This window comes from Dreissena polymorpha, chromosome 15, assembly GCF_020536995.1.
Source record: "Dreissena polymorpha isolate Duluth1 chromosome 15, UMN_Dpol_1.0, whole genome shotgun sequence".
Lineage (NCBI taxonomy): Eukaryota > Metazoa > Mollusca > Bivalvia > Myida > Dreissenidae > Dreissena > Dreissena polymorpha.
The window spans coordinates 65,089,077-65,115,731 of NC_068369.1; the positions used below are offsets into that span (position 1 = coordinate 65,089,077).

A 26,655-nucleotide genomic window follows, 5' to 3' on the forward strand; every position below is an offset into this window, starting at 1 on the left:
AGTTCATGTCCAAAACCTCAACACTTTTTATACGTAACAGGCAAACGCCCCATCACAACCAAAATAAACACAGGCCTAAGCTGTATTACAACGAAAATATACATCTAGCATAGTTAGTTTTTTTCGGATTTGCTGTCTAAGATAGGATTTGACCAGTAGATCTATATCTTGCGATAAGTATGCCGTCCATATACAAGTGCTTACGGTATGAATTCGATCAGGTGTACCGGGAAAGTGATTTTTCTTGTAAACATCCATTATACAATCACCGGTATTCAAAATACAAAAATATTAATGTTTTCAAATCGTATGCGTTCTTAAAGCATGACACTCAACAAAGAAGAGCTACGGCAGTTTGGAAGCAGCTCTGGCCAGCATGTGATTTACTAAGGTCGCACTGTGGTTGTACGCCTCAAGGCTCATGGTCTCTCGCCGACACAGAGGCACGCGCAAAAATGTAGTTCCTTATTGGTGGTAAACGCACAGTACAATCACAACACTTAAAACACTTTACTGGCATAACTGCAGTACATTTTATTATATATAAATAAGAATTTCAACTTGTGCATAAAAGACAGATTTTTATACTGCTTATGGCCTTGTGAAATGCATCGGAATTACTTTATTTAATAAGCATGTATTATTGTTCAAGAATTCGGTATCTACTGCATTCATTGTACTCGATGATGCTTCACGCAACGATTTCAGACGTATTCAAGGATTTATTTTTATACCTTAAGATATCGGCACAAAATGCAAGAAAAACTGTCTATTATGCACTAAAGATTTTTGCAAATGTATTTCAATAACTTGAGATATTTTCAAAAATAAAGTTCTGAACGGTGTGTTTACATTCTGCCCAGCCCGTGTGTACAACCCGGGAAACCCCGTTGATTCTGCTCCCCGATTTTTAAGGGGAAAAATGGCGATGGAGCTAAGAGCGTGAACATATTCAGAAAATAGTGGCTAACAAGCCATTTCTGGAAGCGAAGATAATATTATAAGTGTTAAGTATTTACACTAATATTTTGAAATTTTAATATATTTTAAAATGTAAAAAGAACTACGACAGCATTTTTAAAACACACAAGCGCATAGAAGTACATGTATATATAATCAACGTGGACTGGAACTAAAAAAAAACAACACCGATTAGATGTTAAACACATACTATTCTAAAGTTAAACTACGCTATGTATATACATGTATAATACTGAGAAAATGATAGTCATTAATATTCATTGAAAATGTACGATTAGAATTTCGGATTGCCATGAATACTAACACACGATGGTTGCGTATGCCAGCCGTGACAAGGGATACTGGTCAGCGAGTATTTGTCGGACGAAATTCAGGGTTTTTCGTGGATAACTCCCTTAATAATGCAAAATACGGCATGAAAAGTTTACCGATATATATTGGGTTCGTCATGTACAAGTGCATGTAAACAAAGTCGGATTTTGATGTGCGCATGCCTATGTACGAGGCCCGCATATGGGGTCATCAAAGGGAGGTAATTTTACACTATACGAGAGTATTTTCCGGACATTTATATGATTTAAGTAAATCGCAACAAATTATGTTTCTAATGGTATTTTTCTGAACTGAAACGATAGAATCACGTGAATGTATTAATTTAATGGTGCAAAATGTATCCTTCAGTGTGTATTTATAGAGTTACAATTGGAATCCAATATCAGTGCATACAAGAATATCCGTTTTTGATGTCTCTTAAAAAATGTTGTACGGTCATCGCATTAATAAATTAACGTGAGATAATTTCATAATGGTAGAGAAACAAGGCTATAAATTATCATTGTATTGGTATTATTTATAATATGATGACGATTTAATACCAAAAACGTGTTTCATTCAATACATAAGGTTTTATAATAATCAATACATCACAAACGTCACAAGCAGCTTACATGAATCTCGTGCACGAGAAACACAAGGGACACAGCCATTCACTCTTCACAATACAGCCATGGCTTACATGCCTTACAATACCAGCTTTCTCCCTCTTCCATCCTCTCTCGCAAGTATTCTTGCTCGCTACGATGCAAACATTCAAAATGGTACCATTTGCCACACACTTTCTCATCACACCCAAACCACACAATGCCCTTGCTCTCATCCAACACCCTCCCTCTCATACAACAGACTCCACACGTAAACTTCTTGTTCGCAAGTTTCCCTCTATCCATTTTCTCGTGCGCTTTTTTCTTCTGTTCCTGTTCCCTGGCCAATCGCTTTTCAACACGTTCCTCTTTTCTCTTAATCTTTTCAATTTCTTCCTGCTCTTTCATCCTTTTCCTTTCGTCGGCTTCCAAAGCTCGCTGCGCATCTCGACGGTCTTTCTCGGCGGAAGCTTTCTCTCGTTCCTATCGGAGGAAAACCATTGTGAAATGCATGTAATACGATTTGATATGACACGAGACAGTTATAACGAAATAAGTGTTAATGTACAGTGATACATACAAAATGTGCACTGCTTCTGAATGTTGGATAGTGTTGTATTATGGTGATTAAATACCAACGCCTTACCATTAACTCCTTCAGTATTTCGTCAACACTTATTACTCGTCCCTCGGTAACTATTCTTCTTTTATTTCGTTGAGCTGCAGGTTTTGACGCTGGTGGTACTAAAATGTCAGCAAGTGACTCAGGCACTAGACCGGCCTTGACCAGAGGGTTAACCGTGAAACGTCCACATTCTTTACATGTCTGGGCCGAGTTTTCATCTAAAAAGAACGCATATGTTCATAATATGAAAAATAAATAAATAAATATGAGGATGTGTGCAATGTGTGTATCATTTTTTAAACATACCTTATTTTAGATAATCATCTTGCAGGTAAACTGTACCATTAATATTTTGCACAGCGGGAAACATCGCCGGTATTAATTGAATTCCGATGTTTCTTAAAGTAAAATAATTTTATAAATGACATTACTTATAATGAAAATAAAACCTTTAAAAAAAACTAACTTATATTTTCACTAAATTCATATAAGCATTCCATATTGATGTCAGTTGATATAGACCCGTTTACGATATAAAACAACTTACTTGTGACGGTTTATCTTTTACACCATACTGTGTGAGGGTTTTGTCCAGAAAGTCAAAGAATGGGTATATGACATCCTCCCTCGACATTGAGGAACGTGCCGGATCCAAACTCTCGGGCGTCCGTTCCTGAAGTTCTGGGTGGCGCGCAAACAATTTTCGGAACCATTCGTCTGACGGCCCATTCTCTGACACCTTATACGGATATGTCCTACCTGTACATTAGTTCGAAAGTAAATCTACATAATATCATATAATACAACAATAACTGTGATGTAGGGGCGGGACCGTGTTATGAAGACGTATAATTAATTATAAGGGAATATACGTGTCCGGGGTAAATGAAACAGTCAAGGTTAAATATTTCAATTACATTCACAATATTCGTAATAAGATTAAAGACTTATAAATTGTAAACATAAATGATCGAACCAACCTCCTTGCTTAATGATTTCCCGGATATAAACACGGGTTCTGTTTCGTGTCATAGGGAAACCATGATCCGCCATGTATAATAGATAACTCACAAGAGCCCCCTCTTCCTCTTCGTTTAATAGGCTCACTGGACCTGTGCGTGTCTCGCCAACACGCCCATGTACATGATCTGATAATGTACTACGTGGAACATTGAATTCCCGTGCAGCGACCCTAATTTTCATTTTGTGCTGCCTAACAGCAGAGACGGCACGCTGCATCTGTGTCTTTTCCCTTGATTGCATTTGTTGTCTGCAATCCAATCCATTTTTGCATTACAGTCTAATTGTAAGACAGACACTTAAATATACCATTATCCTTTTTAAGTCGTTTAATTAATGCTAGCATTCCTAAACTAATATTTGTGTATCAAATGTGGGGTTTATTCGTAAAAAAACTATGCAAACATTAACATAGATTAGACTATTCAATATTACGAAACGCAGCTATTTCAAACTCATCAAGGGCGAAAATCCCAGCAGTGAATGTATATAGTCGTCAATAAGATTTGTTTCCCTTTAATCAAAGCGTTAACTATAAACATTTTGAAAGCAAATCCGATATCTGTTTATACAAAAGTGTGTCGAGTTTTTAATGTAAACAAATCAATAATTGAAATAGTTTGTTGCTGTTGACTACATCAGTTTCGTGTTAAATATGAGGTTTTAAGAAAAACAATGGAGGTTTGGTGTATTGTAGCAGACGACCGAAAATGTCAAGAACACAGGTCGGGCCTTATTGAGTGAATTATTTTGCGCATGCGCGTACTATTAATATCCCCCGCGCGGAGGTCACATTTCATTGCGACAAAATTTGTAAACATTACATTTATTTAACTACAATACTTGCCTTTCAACGAATTTCTGGTTTCAACATTGAGAAAACAATCGCGCGTAAGGATGTGACGTAGAAAATTGTGCTAAAGGGTTAAAATACACGAAATAAATAGAACGTCCGATAAATACTGCTGTCCGACAAATACTCGCTGACCAGTACCCATTATAACATTTTTGTGTCATTTGTTGCAAGCGAGGCTGTTCTAAATGTACTCACAAGTGATGACCCCTAAACGGAATCAATTCTGCACAAAATGACCAATAATGCGTTTGAATTTACAAAGAATGGAAAGTGGTTCGAAATAACGAGTTTAAATGATCCGGGGCTAAATAAAGGAGGTATAAGCTCTGCAAAACGTGGGGGACGAGTTGACATTGTAATGGGAAAATGTTTTGTTGCGGAACGATAAACAAGTGGTGCCAAACGTGCTCGATCTGCAGCAATCTCACAAGGATATGAACGATACAGGATATGTCACGAATTAATGGCTACATGTACATGAAATCAATGACATGTTTCTCGGGGCCAAAAATAATGGGATCAACTAACGTCAGACATGATAAAACTTATTTGCAGCCTTTTGTGGACCATTAGAAACTGGACAGTATCTGTAACAAACAAAACCGGTACCCGATTGTAGACACCGTCAACTCGGTTTCAGCAAATAAGGCTAGTAATACTTAAACCGAGTTAAAACGATCATTTGAGTGCTAAACGTTCTCAAAACAGATAATGAAAGACCATTCAATAGCAGAGACTTAAAGTGATTGAGCGAAGCAAATATGGTTTACTCACAGAAAGAAATAATATCGCTGTGGACAAGAGCAAACGCACAAGCGGCAATTTCAACCGCTAATTGAAGGCGTGTGATTGTATTAAAGGGTTTAGTTACAGGTCTTCCCTGCGTCTTCACGACGTCATTTAGTATCGACCTGTGATAATGGAAAGCGACGAATTAGTTTGATTTTAATTAAGATTAGAACTGAAAACAACACGATAACCCTGGTTTTGAAGACAGAAGCTAGCAGCGCCAGACAATGCAACATGGTGCACTCCATTCCGTTCATTGTCCAATGAGATTCGAACACAGGACTCCCGGATATCAGCACAAGGAATAATGTTAACCGCGCGTCCAGTATTTCATTGCTGAGCAGCACGTTCGTAAACTCATTTCTCATTTGGAACATCACAAAACGTGTATGGGGTCTATGAATTAAGTTGCATGGGTGTGAATATCGAAATTTTTAAGGTACTTCAATGCCTCATGCTTTATTATGCGAGCATCTGGAGTGTGTCCCAGATTACTTCTTAATTCGAGGCTCACGAAAGTGTGAACTTGTTTTGAATTAAAGTTGCAATTGCCAGCTGTTTAATCGTATACTGAAAGGCATTACATTTTGATATGGTCTTGTGTTGTGGATGCTGGAGCACCCGTACACCCCTCACCTGTCTATTCGCAACCAAACAGAAGGGACGATATTATTAGAACCATTGTACATTATACAGATTACTACAGGGAACTACGTCTAGTTAGTATTTTGTCAAAACAATGCCGATTTAAATGCAGTTTTCGTTGTTATGTCCAAGAATACACATTTAACTATAGATTGATGTTTATTTCAGGCCGATATTATGATAACACATAATTGTGTCAGTTTATTTTTGGTTTATTAGTAGGTTTATCAAATGTTGTATAAGCCGCTTATTTATAAACAAATTTTTTAAGAAAAACATGAACACGAGTTTTGTTTTTCCATTTAGAAACTATTTATATAACAAGAACATGCGCATAGTAACAAACCTTAGCAACCAATCAGAAGGGCCGATATTATGAGAAACGGTGTAAATGATACTGATTACTACATTGAGCTCAATTTCGCAAGTCTTTTGGCAAAACATTACCGATTTAATGCAGTTTGTGTTGTTATGTCAAAGAATACACATTAAACTGTAGATTGACGTATTAAACATGTATGTTTTTCAATCTTTTCACTTAAAATACTTAGATGTTTTCATTAAGAAGGCCGATACTACGGATACACATGCTAAACAATTGAACATCTTTGGTTATAAACCACAGGGCGGATTGTACGACGGAGTCACTAATGGGCGACGTCAGCCCATTTGACTTAATATGTTCATACATAAACATTAAATATTTTTGCACCGATGCAAACATTCGAAATTGTTCAATACTTGTACATGCGGTGCTTAACGAAATAAAGCAAAACGTTAGTAATCTTGAACCAAAAACTTGACATTAGGTTCCAACAGGTATCGAAATTTCGCCTACACAGATCGAACAATTACTTGGAAACTCTCAAAGCACTCACTACACGAATGTTGGAGGACATACAACTATTTGCACTTCATTCTTAAAGGGGCCGTCCAACATATAAAGCGTCGTATCGACGCGAAACGATATTTTGGGAAACTACGAGGATTGCTTATATAGCTATAAAATACATCCGTTGTAAACATGAGCGTGGATGGTCTAGGCAGGAGGCTTTTTACTCCAGGACTCCAGGGGTCAGTGGTTCGAGTTCTGTTGAGGTTTACTTTTATTCCTTTTTTTAAATTGTATTCGTGTTTTTTTTTACAGGAGATTTGTAGTTAAAATGTTTAAATTTATCAATATAAAGCATTTAATGACAAACTTCAATACATGCCAAAATCTGTTGGACGGCCCCTTTAATTATTATAACACCATACTTAATTTTCGCTTGCGCGAAGTGTCTCTGCTGTTGCTAGATTCGCCTTTTCATAAATATAGAAAAAATACTTGACATATGCGATAACAAGCCATTTGATAAATAATCCGGGGATATGTAGTCCGTGTGGGCACTGTGTTGATTTCGTGTTACTGCCGTGGTTGTCCATGTTGGTAAGGGTTTTTCTGTGTGAATGCCGTGTTGTCATCGGGGTGATGGTCTTTGGAAGACAGTCGACGCTAAAATTTTACAAAAGATCCACAGATCGCGGATCTTGATACTTGATCCTGCTAATACGGGACTGGGCCTTTACGCACAATCATATAGCTGAATACGTGAATGTACATTTTTGATAACATGAATTAACACACCGGATTAACAACCGTTGGAAAACTGTATATACGTGTGTTTGAATAAACAGTAGATCAATGCGAACTTCTGGATCATGCAAAAATTTAACAACACCATCAGTACACGGTATTTGAACGCGGATTGAGACTCATAATTATCAGTCAAACAGATCGAGTCCAGAAAATGGTGTCGCCTTAACGCTAAATTCACCTTGTACATCTTCCCTTTAACTACGCATATTTACAGCTGTCCAAAAACTTTGACCCTTGTTTAATCGAGCAAACAATCACATTGGTACTACTGTATTTTAACAAGCCCCATATTACCAGGATATGTAAAGGTCAGTGTAGAAATTATATTTTCGTCGGCCAGAATATTTAACAATTAAACGTGATTAAACACCAATTCTAAAGCCGGTGCGATGAAGAACACTCTGCTGATAAGGACGGTAAATAGTCCTCTGTAATATTTTAAGGCGTTTTCCTCGTTCAAGACAACTTTTATAAATTAGATTGTATGAGCTGGATCAAGTTTTTGAATATTATGGCCCCAAAAGGCCGAGAACATAATCATGGCAAAAATGGCCGCCCATCTGTCTGACAGGACTTTCAATTGTTTAAGTACTGAAATGCAACGCAATGATATTGCATTGCCCAACGTGGTGTATCGTTACAGCATTACAATATGAAAACAAGTAAACACCAACTAAAATATTTTCTAATGTACACTCGATTTATTTAGCTAAAGGACATTTAAGCACAGTTTTTCATCTCTTCTGGCAATAATTAAATGTGCATGTTGTATTGGTTTGACGATTTTCCTGTGACGCTGTTAAATTGATTTGCGTGTTTCGTAGTTATCGGAGTCTAACACAACGAACATGTTGTACGGTGAATAAGGCTAAATAGTTTTATAGACTGATTTCGGCGTTTCTGATTCAAAAATTTCTTTAGAGACATTTATACCATAAATTACAAAGCTTGTTTACGTATTTCTGGGGTACCATCCACACCATTAGTTTCTATAATTGTATTGTTGCGCCGTTTGCAACAGTATATCAGCCAAGTATTGGTGATTAGCTAACATTTCCTTGGTAAGCCAGTTTATAATTTAGAAACTTGAGATGCACGGATTTGCAATAAAAGGCTCTTCAAACTGAACGAGCCTTCCATGTTTCATTTAATATCACAACACACCAAAACTAGTTTTCTGTTTCCCCGATGCTCTGGATTTGCTTCTAGATAAACTGTCTACATCAGGTAACACGTAATATTTTGCAATATCATACGAATTGGTTACACCGTGAGTGTTGTATCCCAGCCTGGAGGTGAAAATTGTACGTTCACAAATGAGGCAATACAGCGTAAATACTCCATCCTTAGGGACATTCATTCATTCAGAGCTTGACTGAAAATCTTTATGAAATAAAAATATATTCATGACTTGCTTGTCGAGGCTATTTATCAATACTGACTTAAGTGCTGCATTAGCGTTAATGGCAAGTAGAACTATTGATATAATAGTATATGTATTATTTAATAAACTAAATATTGTTTTTATAATATATTGATACATAATATACAAGTGTTTGCACAATGCAAAACTGTTGATCAGCTTATCCGGCTGGAATTAAACAAAGTATTGAAAGACGGGCAAGTTATCAACCCTTGAGATTCAGAACGAGCTCAAACAGATAATTATGTCGCACATTCTACGACAAACGACCCTTGACATCGGCACAAATGAATTTTTACAGGAGATTTTTAGTTCAAATGTTAAAATTTATAAATATAAAGCATTTAATGACAAGCTTCAATACATGCCAAAATCTGTTGGACGGCCACTTTAAAGAACTACTATTTGTAAGTAAATGTTTATTAAATTAACCAACTATATACACAATATATAATAAACATGAACAACTTCAAATATATTGATTTAGCTTCACGAAATTGTACACTAATGTGTTTGTAACTGATTTAATGTTTGATGGGCTTATACATACTACATTATGTATTATTAGTTCACTGACATAATTATGCTAATAATTATGTTCTGTCGTCTTGTAGGTATATAACCGTTTGATCGGCTTGTTGTTGTTGTTTTTTCTTTAAGTACTATTATTTGTAAATAAATGATAATATAATATAAGAAATATATACATAATATTTAATACATAAAAAAGGAACAACTTTAATTAAATTTAATTACATAATATATAATATACACAAACATGAACAACTTAAATTAAATTAATTCAGCTTCATAAATATGTATGCTAATGTGTTTTCTTCTTTAAGTACTTTTATTTGTAAATAAATGTTTATATAATAAAAGAAATGTATACATAATGCATTATATACAAAAACATGAACAACTTTAATTAGATTTAATAACATAATATATAATATACAGAAACATGAACAGCTTTAATTAAATTAATTCAGCTTCATAAATATGTTTGCTAATGTGTTTGTAACCGAATCACTGTTTGATTGGCTTACTCATAATGCATTGTTTTAACTGTAATTCTGTTTTGATTTGCTTACTACTACTACATTGTTTTAATGCTCGATGCAAGCAATCCAAATACTCTGGTCTTGTGTCTCTTCATGAAGTTGTATCTATGCTGTGTATGTTTTGCTTTTGTAACTATGTGCTTTCACTGCTTCTCGTAAGTGTTCAATCCTGTTATAGTATACGTATTTATGTCTTCACCGCATTAGAGCATGTAATACCGTCCAACTACTGTGTACGATACTTAATTCTGTCGCTGACCAGCTCATTTACAAAATGACCCCTTACCAACTCACATCTTTATTACATTTTTTATTTGCTTTATTTTCTTACTTTATTGTTCTCAGGATGAAGGATCTGTTGACGAGTCTTGGACTATTGTACATTTTGTTAAAGTGCACTCAATGTGTCATGATGATTACACATAACATTTTACCAAGAAATAAACCAATCGGATTGTTTTTCGCAACTTTAAATTGACTAGTCTTAATAACGTTGTACAATGACGAAATTGCTCTAGAATCGTCTATTCTAAACATCAGAGTGCAATCCCAACTTTCCAGACATATTCAACTGCCTTATACGCGCGCAATAGTTAGTAAACGCTACTATCTAATGTTATATTTGTAAGAAAAACACTTTTTTTGTCTTTTTAACAGTCGTAATAATTACATGGCTTAATACAATCATGTTGCTTCCTGGGATCCATATCGAACTAAATCCAGGTCCAGTATCGATTAGTTCCCAATCTTCCTCTGTCACGGAGTTGACTACACTTACTGACTTATTGACAATGCCTTATAACTTTTCATTTATTCAGTATAATGTGCAAAGTATTTTAAACAAAATGGATATTCTTTCAACAGAACTATCGAATTTTGATGTATTATCGTTTACTGAGACTTGGCTTAATAACACTATTGAAAATGACGATCTACTTATCCCCTCATATCACCGCCCCGAGCGCAAAGATCGAACACATGATAGCCACGGCGGGGTAATTCTATACGTAAAAGATTTTATCCACTACGAACGCAGACTTGATCTTGAACCTATCTCATTAGAATGCATTTGGATTGAACTGCACTTGCAGAGTAAAAGCGTGTATTATTTGGTTTATATTATAGACCACCAAACGCAGATGCATCTTACACTAATTTAATTGATAACTCTTTAGGCTAAGCAATTGACACCGGTATATCAGATATTATAATAACGGGCGATTTTAACATGAATAACAATATATCTACATTAACAAGGAAACTTGATTCTTGGTGCACTGAGTACAGCCTTGTACAAGTTATTGACGAACCAACGCATTTCACAGAGGTCTTCGTCAATCCTTGATTTGTTGCTTTTAAGTAATCCGAACAGCTTGGTATTATCAGGTGTCGGTGATCCTTTTCTTGACCAACATTATCGCTACCATTGTCCTATGTTTGGTCTATTCAAATATAACAAGCCAAAGGCTAAATACGAGCGTCTCATATGGAAATACGAAGACGGTAACTACGATTTGTTACGTGAAACTTTCTCTTTATTTAATTTGAAATCAATTGTAAGTAATGCTGTCGAAATATATTGCACTAATATTAATGATACTATTATTCGAAATGCTAAACTTCGTATTCCACACAGGCTAATTAAGATCAAACCGCTTGACGCCCCTGGCTAAATACACACATACGTCGTATGCTAAGAAAACGCAAACGGGCTTACCAACATGCGAAATGCAAAAATAGTATCTATTATTGGTCAAAATTTCGTACTCTTCGAAACCAAACCACATCATTAATTAGGCAAGCCAAAGAGCATTACTACGATAGTCTATGCGAAAAACTCAAACAAAATAACCACACGTCTAAGGACTGATGGAAAACTCTTAAGCCATTTATCAACAAACCTTATAATAATTCAATTCCTGCATTTGTAAATCCCACCAACAATTCAATTGTTACTGATTGTGTTGAAAAGGCGAACATTCTTAACAATTTCTTTCAAAGTCAGTCAAAAATTGACTTTGATAACGATAATTTACCGGATCTCACTTATGTACCTATTTCTAACTTGTTAGAGTCCTTCATTATCACTTCTACTGATGTTCATGATATTCTCAAAACACTTCCTATTGATAAAGCATCAGGCCCTGGCGGTTTAAGTAACCGTATATTAAAAGAATGTAGAGTCGAATTGTCAACCTCCTTATGTAACTTCTTTAATTTCTCACTCGACAAATGTATAATGCCAAGCTGATGGAAAGAAGCGAACGTCAGTGCAGTTTTTAAACAAGAGCACCGCCTTGCGGGTGCAGACCGCTCATCTATTTTCTTTTTAAAGGTGAAGGGACTCTCATTTTCAATCACAAAGGAGGGAGGGGTGGAGTGAAGAGCGGTGCATTGTGTGGGGGTGTGGACATTTATTACATTTTCTTCCAAAAAATGCGAAAAAAAGGAAAAAAAAATCGGGGGTGGGGGGGTGGGGGGGGGTGGGGGGGGGGGGGGGTGGGGGGGGGGGGTGGGGGGGATTCTTGGGTGTGATGGTTGGACGGTATTTCAAACATAAAATAATAAAAATAAATATTTGTGTTTTTTAACCGTTTCATAAAAAAAAATTGGGGGGGGGGGGTGAGGTGGGGGGTATAGTGTGAGGGTGTGGTGGTAATTTGTGAGATGATCTTAAAAAAAAAAAAAAAAAAAAAAAAATGGGGGGGGGGATTCGGGTGGGTTGGGGGGATTCTTGGGTGCGATGGTTGGACGGTATTTCAAACATAAAATAATCAAAATAAATAGTTTTGTTTTTTAACCGTTTAAAAAAAAAATTGGGGAGGGGGTGGGGTGGGGGGGGGGTATAGTGTGAGGGTGTGGTGGTCATTTGTGAGATGACCTTAAAAAAAAAAAAAAAAAAAAAAAAAAATAGGGGGGGGGGGTTGGGGGGGGGGGGCACGGGCTATGGTTTGGGTGGAGTCTATTGTGGTATGTCAGGTAAGAGTAGTTTTGTCAAAGTATCAATCAAATCTAATCATAAATAAAGAAGTTATGGCAATTTAAGAGAAATTTAATAATTTGACCTTGAGAGTCAAGGTCATTCAAAGGTCAAGGTAAAATTCAACTTGCCAGGTACAGTAACCTCATGATAGCATGAAAGTATTTGAAGTTTGAAAGCAATAGCCTTGATACTTAAGAAGTAAAGTGGATCGAAACACAAAATTTAACCATATATTCAAAGTAACTAAGTCAAAAAAGGGCCATAATTCCGTAAAAATGACATCCAGAGTTATGCAACTTGTCCTTTTACTGTACCCTTATGATAGTTTGCGAGTGTTCCAAGTATGAAAGCAATATATATGATACTTTAGGGGTAAAGTGGACCAAAACACAAAACTTAACCAAACTTTCAATTTTCTAAGTATAAAGGGCCCATAATTCCGTCCAAATGCCAGTCAGAGTTACATAACTTTGCCTGCACAGTCCCCTTACGGTAGTTAGTATGTGTTGCAAGTATGAAAGCAATAGCTTTGATACTTAAGTTAAAATGGACCTTAACACAAAACTTAACCAAAATTTTCAATTTTCTAAGTATAAAAAGGGCACATAATTCTGTCAAAATGCACGCCAGAGTTATCTAACTTTGCCTGCCCAGTCCCCTAATGATAGTAAGTAAGTGTACCAAGTTTGAATGCAATAGCATTGATACTTTCTGAAAAAAGTGGACCTAAACGCAAAACTTAACCAAAATTTTCAATTTTCTAAGTATAAAAAGGGCACATAATTCAGTCAAAATGCACGCCAGAGTTATCTAACTTTGCCTGCCCAGTCCCCTCATGATAGTAAGTAAGTGTACCAAGTTTGAATGCAATAGCATTGATACTTTCTGAGAAAAGTGGACCTAAACGCAAAACTTAACCGGACGCCGACGCCGACGCCGACGCCGACGCCGACGCCGACGCCGACGCCAAGGTGATGACAATAGCTCATAATTTTTTTTCAAAAAATAGATGAGCTAAAAAGGTGACCCTATACTAGCGATTAACTACCGTCCTATATCATTGCTTAATACAATCGAAAAAGTATTTGAAAAAATAATATTTAAACATGTGTACAATCACCTAATTAATAACAAAATTCTAACCCCATTTCAATATGGCTTCTTGCCGGTTGATTCAACCACAAACCAACTTACTTATATTTACGATACATTTTTCAAAGCCTTCGACAACGGTTTAGAGGTTAAAGATGTCTTATTCGACATTAGTAAAGCATTTGATAAAGTCTGGCACCTGGGTCTTTAACATAAACTGAATGCTTTTGGCATCCGTGGAAAATTACACTCTTGGTTTACAAACTACCTTAATGGAAGACGTCAACGTGTAGTTCTTCCAGGCGAAGTTTTAACTGGGCTTCACTAGAGGCCGGTGTTCCTCAGGGCTCTATATTAGGTCCCCTTCTTTTTATAATTTTCATAAATGATATTGTAAACGACATTCAAAGTAACATTCGTCTTTTTGCCGACGACACATCCTTATACATTATCATAGATGACCCAAACACTTCAAATTCAATATTACATAACGATATCAACCGAATATCTGACTGGGCACTCAAATGGCATGTCTTATTTAATCCTTCCAAATCTGAAACACATTCTCCAGAAAGCAACAACCGAATACCTGTCAATTTACAATGTTGTCAACGCCAATACCGGAAATAAGCTCTCACAAAACCTTGGAGTTTTTCTTTCGAACGATTGTAAGTGGCACATCCATATTAAATACATAACAGATAAAGCATGGTGTCGGATTAATATCATGCGTAAACTGAGATTTAAACTTCACCGAAAATCACTCGAAACTATTTATACGTCATTCATACGACCATTGTTAGAATATTCAGACGTAATATGGGATAACTGCACGCAAGCAGAAAAACACGAACTTGACAAAATTTAAACCGAAGCAGAGCGAATTGCATGTGGAGCATCTAAATTAGTGTCATTAAATGAATTGCAAAAAGAAATTAACTGGGAACCGCTTCAAGATCGACGCGACAAACACCAACTTATACTTTTTTACAAAATGCAAAATTCACTTAACCCTCAGTACTTGACCGACCTTGTACCTCAACATGTCGAGCTGCTACTAGGTATAATCTCCGTAATTCACACGAATTACTCACATCCGAATCAAGATCAAAGCTCTACTATAATTCCTTTCTACCAGCAGTAATTCGAAAATGGAATACACTTCCAGAAGAAATTAAACATAGTTAATCTTTGAATATATTTAAATCCAACCTTAAAAGAAATTTGATTAAAACACCATCGTACTTTTATGTAGGAAAACGTAACCTCCAAGTACTTCATACGCGGCTTAAGACTAAATCGAGTGCACTTAATGAACACCTTTACACAAAAAACATCATCGCAACCCCATTATGCTCCTGTGGGGATATTGAGCCCAATCACCACTTCCTTCTTGTATGTCCTCGCTATAATGCTATACGTATTACATAATAGAATAGTATCACCAGAATAACCAGTGATGTTGAGCTTGATATACTACTTTTCGATAATACACATCTTAACGAAACTGAAAACTCTGAAATTTTCCTACATGTTAAACAATTTATTAAAGAATCCCGGCGATTCGCTTAACAATCCGGTTACGTTTAGTCGCTGCTGTTTTAAATCATAGTCCTCGCATTTACAATCCTTCATCCTAAGTTGCATATTTGCTTATTGTTTTCCTTCTTTTTTCTCTTTTCTATGTCTCGTTTTTTCTTTTCCTTTTTCAAAACCTACGTATATGTATCACACACATTTCCTATGTCGAGCATCAACTAAGTTATATTGTTCCTAATACACTGCCAATAATGTGTAAACATAATCCCAAGGAGAGAAACCATATAAGAATTATTTCTTTTGTTTCAATCATTTTCTGATATTTATTGTATTGTGTGTTTTGATAAATTGTACTTGACAAAAGAAATAAATATGTTTAAACTACAAAGGAATTTTTCACAATCATGCCCGATATGCACTGATAGTCACCTGCTTTTTCCGTTCGTCCGAGTTCCAATTGTACTAGCATTAAGTTTACATCGAATCCGTTTCATAAATGTATACATTATACTCCATATGAACATTTCCACGGATATTCATGATCCCAGGTCTCATTGACAAAGTTTCAGGGGTTGTATCGATCATTTTGCTTAAAAGTATTAAAAATTAAAATTATATAGCAATTATAAGTAACTCTTGTTCTCGGAGTAAATCGCAAGACAATAATTAATAACACATATAAAAGATTGAATTGAATTGAAGAGGCCAGGTTGCGGATTTTTGTTGTTACGATTTGCTCACGTTATCGTGTGTATACTTGAGTACTTTAATTGTTACAGTAGTCGTTTTTGGCCTGGGGCGTAGCCCCAAGGTCATAGTAATGATAACAATATCTGAGCCTATCCAAATTGGCTGGCTGCCAAAATCCAAATTCACAAAACTCCGATTTACCACTTAATTCATGCGCAATAAAAGTAGTTCATCGCAAATCTCAATAACACGCCTTATAAATACAGAACATTACTATATAACATGACAGTGTCATACGAAGTGTAAAACAATATTATTGAAGCAAAATTGCTTAGCATTTGCTACAACATAATTGTTTACATATTTATTCGAGAATAAGTTCCTCACTTGACGGTCTAGACCGAAAAGATACGAGTGTTAACGGAGGCAGTAAGAAGAATTTTTTCTGAGACATTTTTTGAAGACCTTATATTTGGTATTTAAAAACATATTTTAAAAGATTGTTATTTTATTTTGCGTTAACAAGACATTCCAGAAAAAAGAAAATGACAAAAAAAACTACAACAAATATTCACGATCATTCGCGGAAATAGACGAAGTAACCGGATATGCACTGCGCAGATCGAGCGTGCAAATCGAGCGCGAAAAGTTGTACGTGAGATAAAGTACACAATATGTACACCGACCATTCTTTATCAGGGTAAGTGGTTGTTCTTTTGTATACACATTACAAAGGAGGCTAGTATGAGTGTTTTTTTCTGATCTGTTTACCATGTAATAAAAATATATTTTAGGCTATTGAAAGTGATTTATTTGACGCCAACAATAACGTTTTTTTTTCTGCCATGTTGTTGTTATTGTATATCTTCACCACCCATGTCGACGAACCTCTACCAGATCTGTAGAGTTGAACAAAAGGTTATTGTTCCCACCACCAGTATCGCGTAGTCCTCCACCGTCTATGAATACTGTAGTTGTCTTTTCTTACAGTCTCTGAGCTTCTGCACTCAACCGCTAGGGTCAATCTGTATAAATTCGGACAAAGGGAGAAATTCGGACATTACTTCTTCCCTAGCGCACTAAATCTAGCCCCAGGCATTCAGTGCCTACAGCGCTTTGATTTGTTTTAGAAGTGATCAAAAGTTTATATTTGTAATATGATTTAACGGGGGCTTTAACATTGATTTGATCAATACTCTATATTAAGGTTTATTTGTTAATAAATGTTGGTTTCCAACTGTATTATATTATTATTTGTTTATACATTATTACCAAAATGAATCGACTAATGCGATATGCGTTCTAATAGAAAGGTAAGCAATGCTTTGTATTCTTTACGTAGAATACTGTGACTTAAACAAAGTATTAGTTTAGGACGTCCTTTTAACCAACCTTGAAGATTTTCGTATATATATTATTGCATAAACTCTATCTATAATGCCCTCTGGCGGGATGCAGAATCTTGGGAAAAGGAGGGCCTGAACCAAAGACCTAGAATACTTTATTTATTTAAAATGGATTTACTCGCATATTTACGTTTTTGTTTTAAATATAAATAAATTAATTTGTTACAAAACTATAGTGTTTGGAATAGTTTGTCGCATTTTTTTGTAAGTCAGGATTGTATTTTTTTAATGTAAAGCTAATCATATATTCTTTTTTGAATCAGTGGCATTTTTTGATAATTTTGAACAAGACTTTTTAATATACATAGTAGAACTTCAGTTCAAATAAAGTACGAACCAATTGTGTATGAAGTCGTGACATAAAGATTATGCAAGACATTTGTATTGCATTATGTTTTTATTTAACATTAATTAAAACCACAACAAAAAGGGGTTTTATAGGACAATAAGTGAAAATCGTTTTAGGTTGCACATCAATAAAAACGATATAAAAACACCTAGAAGCTTTCATCGATTCGTGATTGGAGCATTTTCTTCGCCATTGATTATTTTTGGCCATTAATAGTGTTACCTTAAGCTTTATGTTAAAAGTTGTTTTGTTTTACATAATTGTTCAAGACCATACACACGCTCTTAAATTCATTGAAAGCTTTGAAATTCGTAAATCGATTATCTGCTAAAGCACAACTTTTTCTTTATTTGTATTTATTACGCCATGTTTTACATTTAACATGGTTACACAGGAGAATTTCGCAAGAATTATAACATTGGGACGTGAACAAAATGACATTGTGGCAAAATTTTAAACCGGGATCGTTGAAAAATAACTGCAACTAATGTTGGTAATATTCGTGAACCGAGAAATTGAAACAGTGAAAATTTTCAAACCTTTTAAATGGAAGGTTTCAATTCATGAAACTCACTCAGAAAAAAAACACAGTTATATTGCCCTTTCCGTACAGCCTAAATGAAAGCATAAACGAATAAAGCTCAGCCTTTGAACTAAGAAGAGAATATGTTACTTTTTTATATTTGCACAGGTATCTGCTTTACTGAATAGTAGTCACGTAGATGCAGTCATTATGATAAAACATCACGTTGGAAATGTAAAATGTTGTGTGCAAATCTGAAACTACTTAAACATGAACATATAGACAGCATTTAAAAAAATATATATATTAGAAGGTAATCGAAAGCGCATTGGGGCAATAATCAGTCAAAAAGATACAGTCCAGAAAATGTTGTCGCACGAATGGACGGATCGCCTTGTAGACCCTCCCCTGAATGATGGCTATCAACAGCTACCCACACGCTCTGGCCCTTCTCCAATCGAACAAGAACGATATTGGTACCCATGGAATTAGCCCCATTTGTCCACGGGTCAAATGCAATCGAAGAAGTGATATCTCCGTCGATCAGGATATTGAACCACTGTATATGATTATACAACGATTCTAAAGCCGCCGTGATCATGTATACGCCGCTAACAGGGACAGTGAATATTCCAGTGTAAGGATTATAAGCGTCTCCCTCGTTCAATACCGAATATCGAATTGTATTGTAATGTATATTTCATGTATAACATGTAAATATCATCCGAATTCATTCCTCATCCGAATAACGGTGCACATTATTTTTGTTGTTCACATATTGTCTATGCAGTGCACTGCATTTAGCAAGATAATGTTCTCCAAGATTTAATATATTTATATATTTGTATTTACCTTGTGTTTAGTCCATTATATGTTGTTTGTTGTGAGAATAATCCAACATGTTCGAAATTCCTGCACTGTCAAAATCGTTGCAGCAATGTATATTGATGACGTCATACGTAGGAGTATGGTGGAGTGTTATTGCATGCATTTGACTTTAAAATAGGCTGTAAAATTATAATATTCACTCCTCTATTTGTATAAAAAGATGATATTTATTATAACTTGTAAACTCTTCATTTATATTAAGTGTAAAAACATAATAGTTTGCAGGGAACTATTTGAGACGCTGAATGCGTAAGAATTTCTTAAGTTTTCATGCTGCAGCATTTAATATTGTATTGTTATACATGCATATTTAAAAGTGTCTATTGTTTCAAGTCATCAAACTTATTGCCTTCTTTGATTGAGATGTGATATTTATGATGATTGTCGTTTTATTATAATTAGAAGTATATTCTTGTTTACATGTAACTGCATTACTTCCATACATGGTGCAGGATGCTGCAGGATTGTGATTGGCTGCAGCTGAATCTTTGGCTGCAGCCAAATCTGCAGCATCCGAAGGGTATAAAAGGAGGTTCTCCGCACAGTTTTGGCAACAGTTGCTAACAACACACATCACTGTTCGATCATTTGAAAACCCTTCCAAAAAGTAAGAAACAAACAGTAACACTTCATAAAACATTTTCATTTTACGAATTAGAAGTAATAATCAGAATTTGTTTGTACATTAACTACTAACTACCGGTATTTAAGTAAAACGAACGTTTATAGTATTTCATAAAATATCAGTACTATTTATGATATTGACAACCTTAAAGCAGAGCAACTGTTCACCAAACGTCCATCCTTTTTAAGTCAACTCTAACAGTCTAGAGATATTATTGTATTATATAATATTTAATGCTTGTCTGAATAAAGATGCATTATGTAAAACGTTAAACGTTCTCCGTCTTCCTTCTAAGAGTTTGTTGCTGGACTCAAACTCAAACTACAATTGAGCGCATAGAGATGAGAAATTGTATCTTACATGTAAGGTATCTTACAAATTGGTGTCAGAATATGGGGATCATTTTCTAAAGTGTTCCTCTTGAACAACACGCCTGGAAATAAAGAAACACTTTTAACACAATAATAGTCTTTGTTATTTTTATTTACGCTGTTAAGACAAAGTAACCTTCATGATGGCTTCTCCTGATCCCGAGGTTTCCTTCGATGTTCCGTCGGAGATAAAAACCGTTGATGAATTACGTAGTGATGAATCGAACCATAGTGCGCATGTACATGGCGCACAGTCCCAACGACGACGCGACGATGCACCTCATGTTTCTTTGATGAATGCACTCAGTCCTGCGATGAGACGCTCGAGCTTTGATCGAACAAACAACAATCCACATGACTCACGCAGCACGTCATTTAACCATGGTGACACTAGTTACAATCATTACATTCCACCACCACCACCCATGCACCACACACTTATGAAACCGGACATGTATGACGGTAACAGTTCGTACGAACAATACGCCTCGCATTTCGAGGATTGTTCGGAATTATCTGGGTGGGACAATCGCACAGAAGTCTTAATGTTGGCCGCCAGTTTGAGAGGCGCAGCCAGAAACTTCTACATGAGCCTCACAGACGACGAGCGCCGTAATTATTGTACGTTGACAACGCGTCTTTCCGAGCGTTTCGGTAACGACAGCAAACATCAATGTCTGTGGCTGAATAAATTAGAAAACAGACGACGCTCGAAGGGCGAAAGCATAGCGTCACTTGCAGACGATTTGCGTCCGCTTTGTCAAAAAGCTTACTCCGATCTAGATCATCGCTCGCAAGAAAAACTAGCTCTGAATCAGCTTTACAAACTCGTTTCTACCGAAATGAAATGTCGCTGTATGGTTCACAATTGTTTAACCATAAACGAGGCCGTCTCCGTAATTGAAAGGTACGAATCCATATTGGGGACGCCTTTACAATCAAACATAAGGGCAGTTGATTCAGACAAATGTTCTGACATTGACTCCGTTATTAAGCGAATTGAAGCGCGCCTTGACAAAATTGAAACGTCTGTTGTGCGTAAACCACAGGTAAACAGCAAGAGTGAGAAATCTTGCTTCGGGTGTAACTCGCGTGATCACTTATGGGCATCGTGTCCACAAAACGCAAATCGCGGACCGCGACGTTATAGGGCGAATAGTACCCAGAGTGCAACCAATGACAGGTCCGCTAACCTACAGCATCCAGTTAAGGGCAACCCATCTGGGGCCCTCGTTCAGGGAAACTTTTAAATGCTGACTCTGAAGGCCGACAGTCAGCATTAGTACACAATAGGCCTACATCGTCAAGTAAAGCTAGCGAAATTTACACGGCGCGAACAGGTTCACAATTTAATAGGTTTGATAATGGTTTTTATGTTACATGTAACGTAGGTTCAAAACCCGCGAATTTCTTAATTGATTGCGGAGCAACAACATCTCTTCTTTCTGATAAAATGTTTTCATCAAATGGCTCTGAACGTTATTTTCAACTCAGATCGGCGCCAAATGTACTAAAAACAGTAAATGGGGAACCAATGGCAGTGACCGGAAGTGTTGACTTGATCGTTGAAATGTGCGGCGAGCGCTTTGATATTTCATTCGTTGTATGTGCAATCGAGGCCGATGGTATCTTAGGCCAAGACTTCTTGAAACAGCATGTTGATTGTATCAATTATAAGAGGTCATGTTTGGTGATCGGTAATAATGTGGTTCCACTGTGGACTGGCGGTGCAGCCAATCAAGTGTGTAGAGTGGAAAGCATGCAATATAAAGAAGTGAAACTCCAGCTGCTGGAGCAGTATTGAATTTTCATTAAAAACAATTAGTAGGTCCTTTATTTAAGGCAAGTGACCGATTGCCCAAACAGTACAAAACAGCACAATACAGCACAATACAAACCAACATAAACACAAAATATGAATAAAGCTGGGGTCACCGCCTTGGAACGGTCAATGCAAAGCATTGGGGGTTTAAACCTGGTTATAGAGCGCTCAACCTCACACTTGGCCCAGCAATATTCATAATACATTCAAGTGTAAATAAAATTTAACGTCATAGCATTGTAACTCAAATTAAACAATAATAAAAGGGAATTAAACGCATTCAATTTAATTACTATTTAATTACTCAATTGCATTGAAGATACAAGAGTAACAGAATTACAACTTTTTGACGAACGATCAAATAAAACTATTAACAATTGTCAACTACATTCCTTCTTTATAGAAAAGATTTGAGGATGTAGAATCATAGAGTTAATATCTCAGATAATCATCGCGCAAATACAGGAAGAAGCAGCAATAATGGGTGTAAAAATTCCATATTACATAGCTTGGTTGTTTATGTGACTGCTAAACAAATTAAAAATAATTAAATCAAACAAGAAACGCCTATCAGAGAGAAAATATAAATAAAATGGAACGTTATAAACCCAATGACCTATGCATGTAGATTACAACTGGGAAAGTCGGTCGTATGACGTCACAAAAATCCATAATGACGTGAACAAATTCCAAGGGCAGTACTAAATAAAAATATTAATCGGGCTGTGCTACTAATAAAACAAGTTTACGTGATTTAATATTAAGAAGCAAATGAATACAAATGGTAATTCCATTAAAGCGACATTAATGGAATCAAACAGTATATAGGTGTTTTGACAACTGAAGACAGAAATGATTTGATGTACGATTTGAGTCCAAATGTAGTTTACATGCAGATTTGTTCATACGACACAATGACACAATTTTATGCAACAGTGACAAATTCCTATAATGTAGTATTCATGCAGATTTGTTCATACGACACAATGACACAATTTTATTCAACAGTGAAAAATGCCTATAATATCACTAATGATTCCAAATTTTAAGGGAAGAAAGATATAGTGAATCGAAAACCATCAAACACGTGTTTTTAAGTACATAAGCATCGTATCCTTTTGATAAAAACAAGTTAATTAAATTGAAAAGTTTAATATGAACATTTGGTTTAACATATTTTAATTTGCGGACACGCTTAAAAACATCTCCGTAAAATGATGGATGGGAGATTCCATTATTTAAATGCCATTTTAAAGAAACATTATATTTTGAAATTAAATCACCATACTTAGAGTAAAATCTAGCAAATTTATTTCTTAAGTTATGATACAAAAAGCCTTGTTTTAGCAATTTTTTAGTTAATATTAGATTACGATCATTAAAATCTTTAATACACGAACATGCTCTGGCATAACGTACCAACTGCGAAATGTAAATACCATAGGAAGGTCCTTTAGGGATGTTGCCATCTAGAAACGGAAAATTCACAATTTCAAAGTTAAAATCGTCCCGTTTGTCGTATAAACTAGTTTTGATCAAATTATTATTAATAGTTAAATGTAAGTCTAAATACGCAGCGTCTGTATTGGATATACACGATCTATTTAAGACTAGTTCTTTTGGGTAGATTTTGTGAATATATTGTTCAAATAATGGATTATCTAAATTAAGTATGTCATCAATGTACCTACTAGTAAGGTTAAAACAATTAATCAAATCTACTTGTTTAGTTTTAGATAATTCTAACATAAATTCGCTTTCATAACAATATAATAAAAGGTCAGCTATAAGTGGCGCACAATTAGTACCCATAGGAACGCCAATAATTTGTTTAAATATTTTACCATTAAATTCAACAAACAAGTTATCCAAAAGAAAAGTAAGTGCTGCACAAAAGTCAAGACCAGTCCAAATGATGTAATTATCTAATATCTGATTAGTAAAAAAAGCTGTTTTAGTGTTTAAAGCTAGATACAAACATTTCTCTCTAGCAAAAGTTTTTTCAATCAAAGAAACAAGTTTGGATTTTATTAAAGCGTGAGGAAGCGTTGTATATAGTGTCGAAAAATCATAAGTACTTACCTGCGACACCTTATATTTTTTATTTTCAATTTTATCAATAACTTCTAAGGTGTTTTTTATTGACCAAAATAGGTTAATATTACTATTTTCATAAACTTTATTACAAAATTTAGCTATATGATATCTAATAGCACTCAATGCAGATGTAAGATACACTGATAATTGTTTGGTGGTACAAGACACTGAATTAGCGATAAAACGACTTTTATATGGCGTCTTATGTAATTTAGGTATCCAGTAAAGTGATGGCAATTTCTTGTCAGTAATATTGACTATTACATTTAACTTTATGCATTGGGCAATATGGTCGGTAATAATTTCATTAGGTAGCTTATTGTACTCACAATATGATGTAGTTTGTGAAAGTTCTTGTGAAATAGTTTGAACATAAAACACTCGTCATATTATGATAACATTATTAGCAGCCTTATCAGCAGGAACTAAGACGAATTTAGATTTTAAGTCTTCAAGCAATTTACAGAGATTTTGTTTATTAAATTTAGGTGAATGTGGTAGGGCCAAAGGATGTGTATCATAAAAACATATTTTATTCATGGCCATACTAAATATTTTTGTTTTCCAATCATTGAGTGCAGTAATTTCAGCATTTTCCTTCCTGCACCATTTAGTGCAATAATCATGTAAGGAAGTTACGATATTCTTAATGCAGTCATCAAAATCAACAGGAATAGGCAGTCTGTACTTAGGGCCTCTGCGTAGCAAATTTCTAAGGTTTTTATTTTGAATGAAATTAAGGTCCCCAGTAATAACATGTCCAACTGGACCATATATATATTTAGAACTAGTACAGTCACATAATGTAGGACAATTTCTTATTACATTTAAATCTGTGGAAATAGAATTATAATTAAAAACGATACTTCTTACAGGTTTACTATATTTGTAGCAAATAAGTGGTGATTCAGTATTGCGGAAATAAGGGGGAATCAACCGACGTACATTTTTATCATTGAATATTTTAGGAAGGTCAATTAAATCAAGACCTTTGTTACAAAACTCAATTTTGATACGATTTCTAGTTTTGTTACGTACGTTTTCAATAAAAGGTTTAAGATAGTAGTCAGTGAAAGATTCAATAATACAAGCACATTCATATAGAGGGTCAGATTGAAGTAAAATAAGTTTACATTCCTTATCAATATGCGCCAACGAAGAAACAGAAAGAGAGCAAAGTGCACTTAGTAATTTATGTTTACCCCCATTTTGTAATACTGTGTAGCAATCATTTAAAGAAAGCAGACGTTTAAATTTACGCCTTAAGTTACCATTTTTCCTAATGCCATAACCATATCTGTGCCAGCTCATACAAGAATGTCTATCCCCGTCAAAAATCCCCATGAAAGAACATCTAGCTGAACTTGGTTATGTAGAGCCTTCATTTGATCTTATGGCAAAGTCTGAAGTCGCTGTTATCGGTGGTATTGTTGATACATCTTCTAACACTCTGAATATGCATTTACTTAACTATGGGAATTCTGATGTAAAAATCCACAAGCATACAACTTTGGGTTTTTGTGAATCTTACTTTGAGCATGATTGTCTGTTTGAACGCATTGCGTCTGTACAGAAACTCGGTGATATTGTTTCTCTCCCTGACCATCTTACTGACTTGTATGAACGGAGTTCCAAACACCTGTCTGATTCTGAGAAACAAGGTCTTTATAAACTTCTTTGTAAATATCACACTACATTTTCAAAAGACTCTGGCGACATTGGGCATACAAATCTTGTCCAGCACAGCATTAACACACAAGATGCTGCACCCATTCGTCAGCCACCAAGACGTCTGCCACTGGGCAAACGTGAAGTCGAAAGAGAAGAGATAAGTAAAATGTTGGAACGTGGCATTATTGAGCCATCAAGTAGTGCATGGGCGAGCCCAGTTGTGTTGATTACCAAGAAAGACGGCACCCCAAGGTTTTGTATTGATTATCGTAGGCTAAATGATGTCACTGTTAAAGATGCGTATCCACTCCCCAGAGTTGATGATTGTATAGATGCATTGTCTGGTTCAAAATATTTCAGTTCTCTCGACTTGAATAGTGGATACTGGCAGGTTGCCATGAAGTCTGAAGACAAAGACAAGACAGCCTTTGCTACAACAGTGGGTCTTTATCAGTTCACAGTCCTCAGTTTTGGTTTAGCAAACGCTCCGAGTACTTTCGAGCGACTTATGGAGAACGTATTAAGAGGTTTGCAATTGGTTGAATGCCTTTTGTACATGGATGACATAATTATTCCAAGTAAGACTGTCAGTGAAGGTTTATCCAGGCTTGAGCATATTCTGCAGCGACTTCAACAA

The 26,655-nt window shown here is 35.6% G+C and overlaps 2 protein-coding genes across 2 annotated transcripts in view; both read right to left on the reverse strand.

Moving 5' to 3' along the window:
• The window catches only part of LOC127859356 (uncharacterized), a 181,739-nt gene that overhangs the window by 147,558 nt on the left and 7,526 nt on the right, over positions 1–26,655 (reverse strand). The window lies entirely within an intron of this gene.
• Positions 1,320–4,533, reverse strand: LOC127859363 (uncharacterized). The gene is made up of 4 exons (XM_052396720.1): positions 3,507–4,533; positions 3,074–3,285; positions 2,548–2,744; positions 1,320–2,384 (listed from the first exon to the last, which is right to left on the reverse strand). Exons 1-3 carry the CDS (start codon positions 3,787–3,789, stop codon positions 2,673–2,675), a joined length of 567 nt encoding a protein of 188 aa, XP_052252680.1. The 5' UTR covers positions 3,790–4,533; the 3' UTR covers positions 1,320–2,384; positions 2,548–2,672.

Bases quoted from the DNA above. Each gene is read 5' to 3' on its own strand.
- LOC127859363 (XM_052396720.1), bottom strand. From the start codon at position 3,789: ATGCAATCAAGGGAAAAGACACAGATGCAGCGTGCCGTCTCTGCTGTT. The intron at 3,286-3,506 runs GTTGGTTCGATC...ACTAATGTACAG, and splicing joins GGAAATCATTAAGCAAGGAG to GTAGGACATATCCGTATAAG. The intron at 2,745-3,073 runs GTAAGTTGTTTT...CGTTCTTTTTAG, and splicing joins TAAAAGATAAACCGTCACAA to ATGAAAACTCGGCCCAGACA.